Here is a 14,857-nt window from a genome sequence, read left to right on the forward strand (position 1 = left end):
TATACTCACAATTGGCTTCTAAATCAATAAAGCTAGCAATGCAGGTGTTTCATGTTAACTTTTTTTGTTTTTATTATTTTTATTTTTTATTGTATCCATTTTAGCAATCAGTTTTATTGGTGGAAGATAAAACATATAAATTAATATTGATAGTATTGAGTGGAAACATTATTTAAAAAAAAAAAAAAATTGAATGTAAGTTACCCTTAACCAAAGCCTTCCAAAGTATCAGTTGCAGCAGGAAGGCTGGAGTTGTTAGAGTAAAGAAAAAAAAAGTACACAGATTATAAGAGGAATGCAAAGACTTCTTTGAATTGATAGCAGATACTTTTTTTCACTGAATACAACAACATATATATAATGAAGATGACACCGTTTCATGCAAAGAATGAAACTTACAACAATGTGACACGTAACAATAACTACCAATTAATAAAACAAGGTAACCACGAACTGCATGTAACCATGATAACTACCTCCACGTTGGATGCCACCGATTCATCATCTTCAATCAACTTCAACAGGAGTAATGAGTTGGTGTGCCTGGCGAGCGCATATGCAAACTTGACTTGAGCTCAACGCTTGCTCGGCCATCACTCTAGAACAAAGTGAAGGTTGCGGTGTTTGTGTTTGCCGTGATTTTGACTCTTAACCAGATAAACTTGACAATCTCTCTTGTCCAAATTAAGGGCTGTTTGCTAGCTATATAAAACTTGAAGATTTAACCAAAATTATCTTGACCATTATTAATGTTGATGGAAACTCAGTCTTCGGTGATCGACTTTGAGCCTTGACGAAAATAACCTAACCTTTGGCACTCAGTTTCTAACCAAAGTCTACCGTCATGCACCTTGCACTCCACCAAATTAAGAAAAGTTCAGGGATGCGCACAAGCCTCACTAGTGCAAGTGGGGGCAGGGCCTATGCACACAACCACCGCTCACATCTCCCAGAAATGTGCCATCAGCCGAAAATCGAACTCTCACTACTTGGTGAAGAGCTCTATCGACGACCCGTATACCAATAGACCATTTGATCATTGGCATTGAGTTTTGATCGTCATTGAGTACGTTTTGCTTGGCCATGTGTCTGAACTGAATAGAGTCGGTATTGACGTCAAGTCTCAAGCAATAGCCGAGTTCTTCTTCCTTATCACTTACGCCATGGATGTTGACTAAACAGAATTTGTGTTGGCCCCAAGTCTTGATCAATGTAGACCAAGAATCTTGACCAAACAAAATCTCTGTCTTTGGCATCACCAAATTAATCAAAGCTGAGTATGAGTCAACCATGAATCTTGGCCAAACAAAATCAAACTTGAATAGTAAGTAGTGATCAAAACAAAGTTTTAATTTGTTCGATCAAAGGTGTTGAATAAAGCAGTTTGACCTTGACAGACTTGTTGACAAATTAACCAGAGGTTTGACTTGGCCAAAGCTCTAGAACATAAACAATATATAATAAACCTCCATCACCAAGTCGTGGAGACCACGTGCAAACTCACTCATACAAGACAAAATGCGAATGGCCGTTGCGTTGGTGTCACACGCGCGGTTCCATGATTTGGATAGCTACTTATAATCTCCTGCATGAAGGCCTTTGGCTTGGAGAATTATAGAAGGAGAAAAAATATACCGAGAAATATTTCAAATGTATACATAAATATATATATATATATATACACACACACACGATATTTAATGCATCAGTTACAGTGTTTGTGCGTGAGATGTTATGCTTTTGATTGTTGGCCTTTTTGAGCACTCGCTTGAGCCATTATCAGCCAACACTGGTGAAGTACTTAGCCTAGAGGTAAATTCAGCTTAGCAAAGGACTTAGTAGTGCTACGGCAGGTAAATTACCACACTTGACAAAATATAATTAGACTTGAATGGGTATAATAACACTTACACTTGTGGAGATTAGACGCATTATGCCTCCTGAGCAGCTCAGTTATTGTAGTATGTTATTTACTATAGCAATTTGAACATCTCATTGCTATATACTTGTGTTGCTGTAATTAAATTAATACATTTACATTATTGTAGCTAAACAAGCTGAGTCCAAGCTTTATAATTTTTCTTAATGACACTAGTCTGAGTATGACAAATAAAGTTTGAAGTCGACTCTTCTTAGACTCAAACTCGATTAAAATAGAACCCAACCAAGCACAATCATAAGAAAAGACGGCTGAGCCAGGCTCAATTACAACCCTAGAATGGGTATAATAACAACACTTCAATTGTGGATGCTCAATTCGACACATTAAGCTAGTGAGAAACTCCGTCATTGTAGTATGTTATTTACTATAGCAATTTGATTATCTCATCACTACCATACTTGTGCTATTGTAATTAAATTAATGCAGATATGCTACTGTAATTAAACGAGTTGAGTTCGAGTTTATAATTTTTGTTGATGAGACAAGTCCGAATATGACAAATGAAGTTTGAAGTGGGCTCAGCTTAGACTCGGACTCAGCAAAAAATAGTGTCCAACCAAGCTTAATCATAAGAAAAGGCAGCTAAGCTTGGCCCAATTATAGCCTTAGAATTGATATAATAGCACTTCACTTGTGGAGGTATATAACTAACTATGGTTCTTAATTACACATGTATATTAAAAATTGCCAATTCCCTGATCCCGCCCCCTACTAATGACAAAGAAAACGAAAACCTAAACCTATTGGCGTAGTATTTTGCTAATAAAGATATAAAGTTTTTCTTTCAAGTTAATTAAAGGATGCGATCTTCTGAAATATTGTTAATTATAGTGAAAATAAAGGCAAGTAATGATTTGGTAAAAGGTAAACATGTCAAAATTAAGGATGATCATCAAAATCTTACTAGAACTCGATAATTCCTGTGGGATTGCTAAAAAAAATAATAAAAAAATTTGATTAACCAAGTGGGAACGATAATAATAAAATAGAATACAATTATATTGATATGCAGGGTAATATAATACAATTCTATTGATATGCCTATGGCAGATGTTTTGATTTCATGTGAAATTTTTATTTATATTGTAGGAATGACCTCAAAATAATTTTTTTAGTTTATTTTAATTTATGATGCCATGACTATTTATTAGATTGTGGATTTTTTTAATTAATTTTATAATTAAATGATTTTGATTTTCTAAGTTAACGCTTCAATAGTTTAATTTTTAGATCAAAACTGGTTTTTGTATTGTACCAATGTGCTTATATATATATATATATATATATATATATATATATATATATATATATATATATATATATATATATATATATATATATTACAACATAATTAATTTAAAAATTAAATTCATTGGTCTGGTTTTGGTTCTAACATATTAAAAAAAAATCAATTAATTTTAAATCAACAATTTCATATTTGGTTTTGATCTGATTTCTTTAAAATGTTTTTAATTCAAAAATGGTTAAAATTCACTGGCATCGCACTCCACACTGAAAAATGTGAATAAACCATGCTTTTATTGAACACCCACACCTTAGTTAAAATATAAACTTGAAAAAAATTATATATATATATATATATATATATATATATATATATGTGTGTGTGTGATTTCAGAATTTCGCAACTATACAATGGAACAAGTGCAAAAATTTCCTCATAATCCAAGCCATACTCATGTGAATAGCCCTTAGCAACTACCCTAGCTTTATATTTGGACACATCACCATTAAGTTTATATTTTGTTCCAAACACCCGTTTCACTCCAATCAATTTTTTTCCGGTGGCAATTCACTTAATTTCCAAGTTTTATTTTTTTCAATTGCTTGTATTTCTTCCATCATTGCAGTTCTCCACTCTTCATGCTGTTGAGCTTCATCAAAACTTACTGGATCTATAACTGCTAACACAAATGAACAAATATCATAGATATCTCTTAATGTCCTTACTTTTTGAATAGGAGATTGATCAACACTGCTTTCACCTTCTGGTGTTGGTTATCTAATTGGTGATACAATACTGCTATCACTTCTTTCACCTGCACTGTTAATACCTGAAACTGTATAATGCTCACCACTGCTGAAATTACCTGAACTACTATTGCTCACTTCCTTCAGAATAATCTTTCTTTCAGGTACTACTTTATCTTCCCAATGCCACACTTCATTTTCAATAAATTGTACACCTCTATTGATTGCAACACATCTAAATACCCTCATCTTGCTCTTTTCTATTATATTTATAATTATAATTATCTACTTTTGTTTTCATTGATCCTTCAACTTCTTCCTTCTCCCAAAGAGTATTCTGTCTTCTTTGTTTCTTTGTGGGAGCTGGATTATTATACTACTCTCTCTTTCTTGGAGGCATATAATCCTTCAAATATTAGATACCTTATTATGAAAATAAATTGATGGCTCACCATTTGCTACTCCTTCATTGTCACCAAACAAGTGACACCATTTTAATTAATTAACTTGGCTATATATATATATATATATTCAAAAGTAATAACCTATTAATTACTTAATTTTATTTTGGATCTTAACACCACCTATAAATAATATAACACATATATAACATCTTTAAAATGAAATATGAAGGTTTTATTTTAAGTGAAAACTAGAATATATATACCATATTAATGTTTTTCTTTTGTTTTTGTTTTTCATCTCTTACTACATATAAATTGACATTTGACTTCATAATTACTAGTTAATATATATATATATATATATATATATATATATATATATATATATATATATATATATATATATATATATGGTTTTTTTTATTTATGGTCAGTAACTACATTAATATGATTTAAAACAAGTTGTATTTTGCCCTATTAATATTGAATTTTTCGTGTATGATATTTATTTTGGGAGGATCCAGATTGAACCCTAAAGCTCACTTAAGATAAGAATACATGTGTTTGTTGAATTTGCTCCACGCCTGTACATGTTTCTAACAATGATTTGTTATTTTTCGTTAAATAGTAATAATAATAATAATAATATGTTTAAAATAGTAATAAATTGATAACTTTGATTAAAGAAGATAGTTTTGAGTTTATGATCAAATTTTTTGAGTTTTTTATGCTCAAGCCAAATGTTTATTACTAACCATCATATGATTTAATGAATTTTTTTTTTTTATTAAACACATTACAACTCCATTTAACCATGTAATCAATTTAATATAATTTAATAATGTAAAATTATATTTTATCTAATTTAGGAGAAACCATGATGTTTTTGGATTGGAAGACCAAAATGAGCATTTTAAGTTTCGGAAATAATGCTCCATAAATAGAAAAATACTGAAAAAAAAAGATTTTATTAATATTATTTAAGATGATTAGACAAACATGATTACAAAAGATGGGAATAAACATAACAATTGGTCAACCATTATCCTGTATCAGGATGCAAAACTTATTTCATTTCAACATTGAATAATTTATCCAATTTTACAGTCATGATTTTATAAATGCAATCAATCCAAGATATTTGTGGACTTTCAAACACACCCTCCAACTTACCAAAAACTATAATTACTTCACTCATCTTGACTCCCAACTTCCACAACATTTTTTTGTGGAATGTTATATTAGTACATGAACCCCGTCCACTTTTCATAATAATTTTTCAACTCAATTATGACACTTTAATAGAGCATAAAAAATGAATATGATCATTAACGAGAAATAAACTACTCATTTGACTCAATTATATAATATTTAAAAATAAAACATTTACTAATCCTTTTTTCTCTCCAAAGTTTCTTCACTCATCTTGACTCCTAACTAGAGGTGTATTTGACCCGAGTTGTTCGTGAGCAGCTCGGTGTTCAACTCGATAAAGAATCATTCGTATTCAGCTCATACTACAAACGGGTCAAACTTGAGCTTCATTTTTAAGCTCAATTAATAAATGAGCCAAGCTTGAGCAGCCGAAAGCTCAGCTCGTTTTGGCTCACGTACACAGCTCACGAACTAGACATGGCTCAATAGAAGGGGTAAGGTCAAGTGTTCTTAAAACATTAATATATATATATGTTTATTGTAATTATTTGTTAACTTATTTAATGAAGATTTTAATAAGTTTAAATAAGCTTTAATGATTCCATAAACAAATTTAAATGATTCTTTTACTAAACTAAAATGATCCTCAATATCAAATGGATTTGAATCACACTTAATAATTAAATAAGCTTTAAAGAATACTTTACTAAATAAAAAAATAAAAAAATAATCAAGATTTAATAAAACTAAAGAGCCAAGTCTAAGCTTTGAATTTTCTGAACAAGTTGAATTCAAGCATGAAGCTCAAAATAAGCTCGGTTAAAATGGTAACAAGCCAAATTTAAGCCTAACAAATAAAGCTCAAAAAAAACTCGGCTCGAGCTCAATCTCGATGAAAATAGTAACAAACCAAGCTTGAACAAAGCTCGGCTCGGCTCGTTTAAAACCCTACTCCAAACATCCACTAGCCTTCTGTAAGTAGTATATATATAATAATAATAATAACTATTTAATTTGAGATAAAATAAAAACTAATTAATTACACCACTGAAACAAAAAAGAACCAAATCAGATAGATTCACATAACAAGTCTTAATTAGTCAAATATATATCCTAGCAAAGTCTTGTCTTAATCTAACAAAATAAAGATAGCAACTCCTAAAAAGAAAACAAATACAAACAACAATGCATAGAACTAGAAGACAGAGACAGACAGACAACCCATGTTAGTCAGAGCATTTGAGCCCACCTTCTTAGTATTGCATCTCACGCCAACCCCCATCATCATACCACCCATCAAACCCCCACTCTACCAAAACATACACACTAATAATTACACCCTACTACTTTCTTAATTAATTCCCAAAAATCAAATATAAAAAAAAATAATTAAAAAAACCCTTAATGCTACTCTAATAACAAACACTCCTACTCTACAACAAACTAAGCACTGGAAGTGAGAAGAACTTAAAGCTCAAGCAAAGACAAACACACCAAACAGCACTAAGAGATTGATTAGTGGAGAAAACAATGGTGAGTGATGAGATAGTGGTAGGGACGGCGCCGACGAGCTCGAGCCGTCAAGCTGGGAAGAGTCCACGGCGAGTGGCATGTCATCATGTGGGAGTGAGCATGATGTCGGCGCGCCGGTGCCGGGAGCGGTGGCTAGGAAGGAGCGGAGCACGGCCGTGGCAGTTGGGAGGTAGAGTGTTCTGTTTCTTGAGAGAAGCCATGTCAGTCCCATCATCTGGCACTCTCCGTCGTCCGGCTTGGCTTCATGGCTCGCCGGCTTCTTGCCGGACTTGGTGGCGTTTCCACCGCCGGCCATGCTACTTAGCTGAGAAACATAGTAATATCTTCATTAATTATTTATTTATTATTATATATATTATAGTAAATAAAATATTGCGGAATTATAAATTCAGGAAAATTAGTAGAATGATATTGGGATATGGTTCGGGTCAAGCTTTTCCCGCGTTTCCTGAGAATTTTTATTAATTAATAAATAAGAGATTAAAAAATTGGGTAAAATTAAAAAATAAGAATGGGATCGGAAACCGTTTTCCGTTTTCGAATTCAAAAGCGTTTCCGTTTGCAGAAAAAGGGATGTAACCCAAGAGGAAACAGTTTCCGTTTCCGTTTAAAAACGTTTTAGCGTCGGTGGAAGGCACTGATGGATTATTTGACATTTATTGGAGTTTAAAATAGATTATTAGACATTTATTAGAGTTTAAATAAAGAAATATATATATATATATATATATATATATTAAAAATTCAGGGGAAAATTAAAAAAAAAAAAAGATGAAAATGGTTTTCGTTTTCGTTTTCGTTTTCGATTGAAAAGCGTTTCGAAGTAGTACGGACCTGGTTGAGAGTGGAGAGGCAGCGGGAGCAGCCGGCGATGCCGGCGCGATTGCAGTCCTTCTCGAGCTTCTTCTTGACGGCGGGCTTTGGAGACCAGCGCGATTGATCGCCGGAGGCGGAGAAGGCGGAAGGGCAGGTGAGGCGGCGAAGACGAACGCCGCAGTAGCAGTAGGCAATGCCGCAGGTGCCGTTGACGCGAGGTAAGGAAACGCCTCTAGAGCGAATGGCCGCCTCGGCGCCATCAGCGCAGGACTCGGAATCATCGGGAAGGACGGGGAGGTCGGAGAGGGGTTGGGGAGGAGGGGCGCGGAGAGCGGTGGAGGCGTAGGCGGAGAGAAGCCAAGCGGCGAGAGTAGGGCAGCAGCGAGAGCGGGAGGGGAGAGAGGATGAAGAGGAGGAACAGGAGTGAGAGATGGCGTGGAGAAGGGACGGAGAGAGATCGAGAGGGCAGGTGGTGGTGGTGGAAGCGGCGGCGTCGGATTGCTCCGGGAATGCGGGGATGGTGGAAGGAGGGGCAGATGCGGAGGGGAAGAGGAGGGAGGGATGGATGAGTGCCGGATCGGGGTTGGGGATGGCGGCGATGGCGAGGCGGAGGAGGAGGAGGAGATGGAGGAGGAGTGGGAGCATTGAGGCGGTGGTGCTCATCGGAGAAGAAGGAGAGGGTTCTAGAGATGGAGTTTGAAGGGGATTTAAAAGGCTGAAAGGGTAGGATTGGAATTTTATCTTTTATGGAGGGCATGATGGGAAAAATTATTGGGATTTGGAGATGTGGGGCTTTTTTTTTAAAAAAATAAATAAATAAATAAATTTGGAGAATAATTATGTACGTTATTATTATTATTATTTATTTATTTATTTATTGAAAATTTATTTGATTAATGAGACATGAGCACTCTTGCACAATTATAATATTATTATATTTTTAACTTTTTTTTGTTTTTTTTTTAAATTAGTGAATATTGATCACTGTATTCATTATTGGTAAAGATAGATGCGCATTTAGTTGTAGTTCTCAAGTTGCTTCAAAAATAAACTCTATTAAATGTAAAATTTGGTTTCAATTTAAATGTTTCTATTGGAATTGGCTTTATTATTTGTTGATGGTATAGAAAATAATTATTAAGGAAGACATTTAAATATTAATTTGCTTTTCATGTAATGTCATATTGATAGTCTTTTGGCATGTCATCTGGAAGCTCTGTTTGTCAGTGACAATATAGTCAAATAATAAAAGATAAATATAATATATAATATAAATAGTGATTTATTTATTTTATAAAAAAAGATTTTGTTTTTTAGAATATTTATTATTTATTATCATTATCTTCACATAATAACAATAATAATAAGGATTTTTCAAAAATAATAAATAAAGACAACTACCAGCTAAAACAGAGCAAAACCAAAGGAGCGAAAGGAATGTTGATAGCCCTGTGACAATATCTGATATATAAATTGAGAAAGATTAATTAATCTTAATCACAGAGTTTACAAGATATGACTTAATTATCACTAAAATTAAGAAATCAAAGAAAAGACTATGTATGACTGAAAAGAGAAAGAAAAAAGAGAAGAAGAAAAAAAAATGTGAAGTGTCTTAGAATAATGTTTGATCATCAGAGCACTATGGTTACAAAAAGCCATGCATAATAATGAACAACCGAAACAAATCATTGTTTATCTATCCATCATTCATGGAAATGATGGTCATTGTACCAAAATTCACCATTTCCTTGATACTGTTTTTTTTAGTAAAAAGATTAATAATTAATAATATAACAAATCCAATTAAGTGAAGTGGATTAAAAAGCTCTATAAGGACCACACAATTGTAAGCAAGCTTGCATTTCTTGGCATCATACTAACTGTTCTGACAAAGAGACCACTATTTGCATTATTGTTGTAAATTTACTACAAAGTTGTGGGGTATATATATATGAAAGAAAACATGAGAAAGAACAAGAGAAATAAGTGTTAATGCAGCACTTGAGATCTTTACACATTTCATTCTTTTGAGATAAGAGTAGTAGCTTTATAGGGTCCCTTTACCTTTTATTGGGAAATGAATCCTTTCTTTACTGTGAATTAACTAAGCTAAAACAAAGATTAATACAGTGTTACCAAGAAAGATTAAATGTTTAAGAATAAACCCATACTTATAGAGAGGTTTAAAGGTGGTCTCTTTTTGAAGAGCTTTGAATGGTCTTCTTTGACTTTTGGTTCTTTTTTTCTTCATACTGTTCATCACTTTCTCTGTGACTGCCTTTATTTTTTTATCTTTTATGAACATGCGCTGTGCCGCGTGAGTGTGTGTGTTTGTGTTTCATTGCACTAGTCCCAATTGAGCAAGCTTTAAAAAACCATGCATTGGATGCCCACAGTAAACACATTGTTGTACGTATCTGTGTCTTAACGGTGATCAAGATAAGCTTGGAAATCAGATGAAATGCATGGGGCCACACATTTTATATATGTTAAAAGAGAATGACAACAATGCATTTAAGAAGGTCAAGGTACGTATATATAGGACATGGTGCGCTTTCTAATTTCAATGAAATACATATGATAAAAACCATGCTGTTAAAATATTTAATTATTACCTACGAGATTAAAATTTAACTCCTTCTTTGTGTATGGTTGAGACATAAATAATATGTATTTTATAACTTATATATAAATTTATGGAGAGTATTTTCTATAATAAATATTTTGTATATTCTTTGGTTATTATGAAAAATAGATATATATTTCTGTTATGGATTTTTATACTCGAAACAAAGAAGGTCAGATTGGAAGCTGCAATAGCAAAACGTAACTTAGAGTTCTTAAACAACAGATTGACCCATCCAATCCAATTTAAAGTACAGTTTAGCAGGTGACAAGTCATGTTGGAGCATTTTTAATCATTATTTCCCTAGGCTATCCAGAGTTTGTGTTTATTGTACTGGGTTACTTCGTTTTTTCTTCTCTTTTTGTTTTTTATTTTATTGTAGTCGTAGTTTTGTTAGTCTCCACCTCTAGTGAACTACCTTGTTGTGTGTGCTCCATTCTGGTTGAGTCTGCTGTTTTTTTATAATGAACATGGTTATCTTCTTTTTTAAAAAAAATTGTTGCTAGTCGTTAAGTTATAAAATTATAATAAAATAACAACACTATAGTATTTTAAAAATATTTAGAAAGAATATTTACATACTTGGACACTATCAAGTAACTAGCATCCAAAAAAGAAGAATCAAGAAGTGTATTTTCACCTGGCATGAATCTTTTTTTCCATCAAGCATAGGCAAGAAGAATCAAGACCGTTGAAGCCTTTGTCATGTTCTCATTGATGAAATCTTGGAGATATATAGGTTTGGTCCCGGTCATAATTTGATCGCCAGAGTCCTATGGAATGGCCGTTGTTTTTTAACAAATCAAGCAAAGTTTCTCATCACTGAAGTCCTCCAAACCAACAGGATGAAATGGTAAAATCCGAAATATATATAGAAAGTAAAAATGTAATTTTTATCCGAAAATGATGCATTTTGGTCCTCCAAGCATACTCATGTGTCCACTTTTAATTTTTTAGTTTGATTTTGTAATATTGTATTGACACGATGCGGATATATCAATACTATGCTAGTAAGTTATTTTTATTTTTTAATTTTTTAATGAAAACGAGATTTTTTTATAGTTTTACCCTCAGTACTATTATGTAATAAGACTAAATACCAATTATCTATTTTATTTTTTAAATAACGATAGAGAGGATTATTAAATATTTTTATTGTGTCATGAATGTTTTTTTTTAATATTAAATATTTATATATTAAAAAATATTTATTCTTTTAAATGTATGTTAGAGACTCAAAAAGACAATCCAGCTAAAACGGCAGCATCTTTAAGACATCTCTACTAGTCAATTTGCTAAGTATGCAAGGTTATTAAACTCCCGGGGCAGTAAAGCAGGTCCATCATTAGGTAGCAGTTAAGGAGGCGATGAACATATTGGACTTCTCTTCTGCATCCCAATTGTGGCAAGGGTCATTGCCACCAATAAGTTCCAGAGCAGCTGAGTAGTTATTATTAATACTGTATATCTGAATTCAAATGATTTTTTTCTGCATAGCAATGAGCTCTGCTTGTAAATTGGAATCAACAACAGTAATGATGAATTAGTAAGAATTATGTTATCTTAAGCAAAACTTACACCACAAAGAGGCCAATCAGGATTAATTGTAAGATGCATTGCATATAGGGGGTGTTTAGTTGTTAGATTGGGATTGGAATTGGAAAGGAATGAATAAGAATGGAAAGGAATTGTAATCGAAATATTTTAAGTAGAGTTATTGAGGTACTCCTTCGTGGCCACTTTAGTTTCTCCATAAATAGCGCTTTTCTTGCATGTCACCATTTGAAGCGGTTGACGTGGCAATATATGTCATGTTAACAGCATGGATAAGTAAAGTAAAGATGGTTTTTTTTTTTTTCAATGGACATCAACAATTATTTGAAAAATAAAAAAAACCATCCTATTTTTTAATATTGATTATGAACAAATAGTCCCTAAGTTAAGATATTTATAAAAAAAAACCCATGATTTTGAGGATTTTTAGAGAGTCTTATCTTTTTTTAATAGTTATTTTTCAGATTTTTTGACATGAAGGTGGCTGATATTAATATAAAGGTAGTGATGCTGATATGATTGGCTCTCAGTTTTTTAAACAAAAACACATAATTTTAAACGGAAACGCCAGATTTTAAGTGAAAACTCATAATATTAAATGGAAAAATATAAATATTAAGTGAAAATTTATGTGGCTACACAAAACACGCAATATTAAACGAGAACTATAAATATTAAGCGATGAGTACATGCTGTAAGATACAATAAATTAACGGAGTAAACTGCAGTGTTGAAATATGAAGTGTACTGAAAAAGGAGGGTATGTCTGATAAATTCAAATGTCAGAGAGTTTGTCTGGGATGTTTTGAAAATGTCAAAAATTTATAATTCATTTTTTTTTGTAATATATATATATTTCTTTTAGGATAAATATTTAAAAAAATTAAAATATGTGACAGTGAGTTAAATTAAAACGGTGTTTTTTTACTTATTGTAATAATAAAGTTGTGATTTATCTATTTAAAAAAAATAGAAAATGTAGAATGCACCCAAAAAAAACAAAAAAAATTTGGCAATGTCATTTGTAATTTTTATATGAAAATCAATTTGTTAAAATCGTAGTATCGCAGTGGACCACATCATTCATAATGTATAATTTTAAAAATAAAATATGTATTTTAAAAAAAGTACATTGGCTTATGTGGTAAGGTGGTTGATAATGTTTACTGTGATGTTACTTGGCATAGCATCACCGTGTCACCAAGCTGGATAGAAAAAAATAAAAGTGGACAAATTAGTGTAAAAAACCATAGAAGGACCCCCTCGTCATCAATAATAACAACAGTAATACAAAAATGTATTTTTTTTTTTAAAAGAAATTTGCTATAAAAAAAAAGACAAAAACAATAGTAATAATAATATTATTGTCGTCATCAATATTAACAACAGTAATACAAAAAAAGGCTCCAAATTACATACCAAAAGTACTTAATGCATATTAATATAATATAAAAGAAAAAAAATTCTAAGAAAATTAGCTAATGAAGATTATCCATTTGTTGTACCACATAATCCAGGTGTGAAGCTCCATCCAATAAAAACCTATTCAAGTTTTAATATTATCATCTTCCTTATAATTTTTCTTAATAGGTAACATATGATTATTTCCAATGATAATCGAATTAGTAGGAGAAAAATAAATTATTATTATATAATCAAATGTCCTAAAAAGTTATCTTAAATAAAAAAAACTCTACATTTTCAAGATTACCCAGGTTGTTTGTCTAAATGACAAAATCTTGATCATTAAAGTGGGATAGCCGGGAAGTTGAAGGTGTATTCAAAATATTCTATGTTCTAATGTAAGAGCACTACGATAATGAATAATCCACTATTTATACAATAACATAATAATATACCAATGTTATAGTCAAAAAGTCATTGAATCCCTTCATTTAATTAGCTAAACTTCATTTGATTAGTTAAGTTTAAAATTTTGTGATCATATATAATCTAATAAAATTTTTAATTTTGAGTGAACAAGTGAATTCTTCAAAAATGCAAATATTACTATGTGTTTAAAACCCCAATCATTGAGACAACAATAGAAAAATCTAATTGAAAAATTTCTATTTCTGTCAAATTTATTTTTTTACAGTCAACCAAATGAGGAAAAAATGACAATTTCATCTAGTTAATCGAGGTTAAAGAAAGTTGCATTGCGGAGAAGAGAGGTATTGAAAGAGAGAGTATAGCCCACAAATGAAAATATTTGGGAAAATAACATTAAGGAATAGCTCAATCAAAGTATCTTGAGGTGCCCTGTTATTTATCAAACATCACTCAAACAAAGAAGTAGAGGTGCCTATAGATCTCTTAAAGGGACAGACTTTGCACGTCTAAGCCTAAAGGCCCACTCAAAAAATAGAAGGATTTGGACAACCCTTTTTTCATACCTTGGACAAACAAAAACACATTGTTTAAAAGAATGGGCCAACTGGCCAAGCCTTGCTTATAATGTTTTAGAACTAGGCCGGCCCGAATTATGTAAAATAAATAAATAAATATGTTATTTATAATTATTGAAAATAAAGTTAAACAATTTATCTGTATGTTTCAATTTAAACCTGTAAAATTCAGTACAATTAATTTTTTTTTTTTATCAAAACTCTCTTCAATTTAATTTGTTATTAAATTTACATTTTAAATAGTCTAAACTTTATTTTTAAATAAATTTTAATAATTATTTTATTAAAAAAATTAAATACGTTTGCTGTTCAAAACAAAACACCAGAAGAATCATTGAGTGGAAGAAGACCAGCAGTAGATCACTTCAGAATTTTTGGTTGCATTGCATATGCACATATTTTAGATGAGAAAAGAAATAAGTTT

The 14,857-nt window shown here is 31.7% G+C and overlaps 1 protein-coding gene across 1 annotated transcript; it reads right to left on the reverse strand.

The window, feature by feature from the left end:
- Positions 1-6,894: 6,894 nt before the first annotated feature.
- On the reverse strand, positions 6,895-8,529 carry LOC120281401 (uncharacterized GPI-anchored protein At4g28100-like). The gene is made up of 2 exons (XM_039288244.1): positions 7,861-8,529; positions 6,895-7,330 (listed from the first exon to the last, which is right to left on the reverse strand). The coding sequence occupies exons 1-2, from the start codon at positions 8,503-8,505 to the stop codon at positions 6,968-6,970; spliced, it is 1,008 nt and encodes a 335-aa protein (XP_039144178.1). The 5' UTR covers positions 8,506-8,529; the 3' UTR covers positions 6,895-6,967.
- Between the last annotated feature and the right edge of the window lie 6,328 nt (positions 8,530-14,857).

This window comes from Dioscorea cayenensis, chromosome 17 (assembly GCF_009730915.1).
Source record: "Dioscorea cayenensis subsp. rotundata cultivar TDr96_F1 chromosome 17, TDr96_F1_v2_PseudoChromosome.rev07_lg8_w22 25.fasta, whole genome shotgun sequence".
Lineage (NCBI taxonomy): Eukaryota > Viridiplantae > Streptophyta > Magnoliopsida > Dioscoreales > Dioscoreaceae > Dioscorea > Dioscorea cayenensis.

What these genes read in the sequence shown, in the direction of transcription:
- LOC120281401 (XM_039288244.1), bottom strand. Translation starts at nt 8,505, where the DNA reads ATGAGCACCACCGCCTCAATGCTCCCACTCCTCCTCCATCTCCTCCTC. An exon ending in GCCTCTCCACTCTCAACCAG is followed by an intron (nt 7,331 to 7,860) that starts GTCCGTACTACT and finishes TATGTTTCTCAG; the next exon opens with CTAAGTAGCATGGCCGGCGG.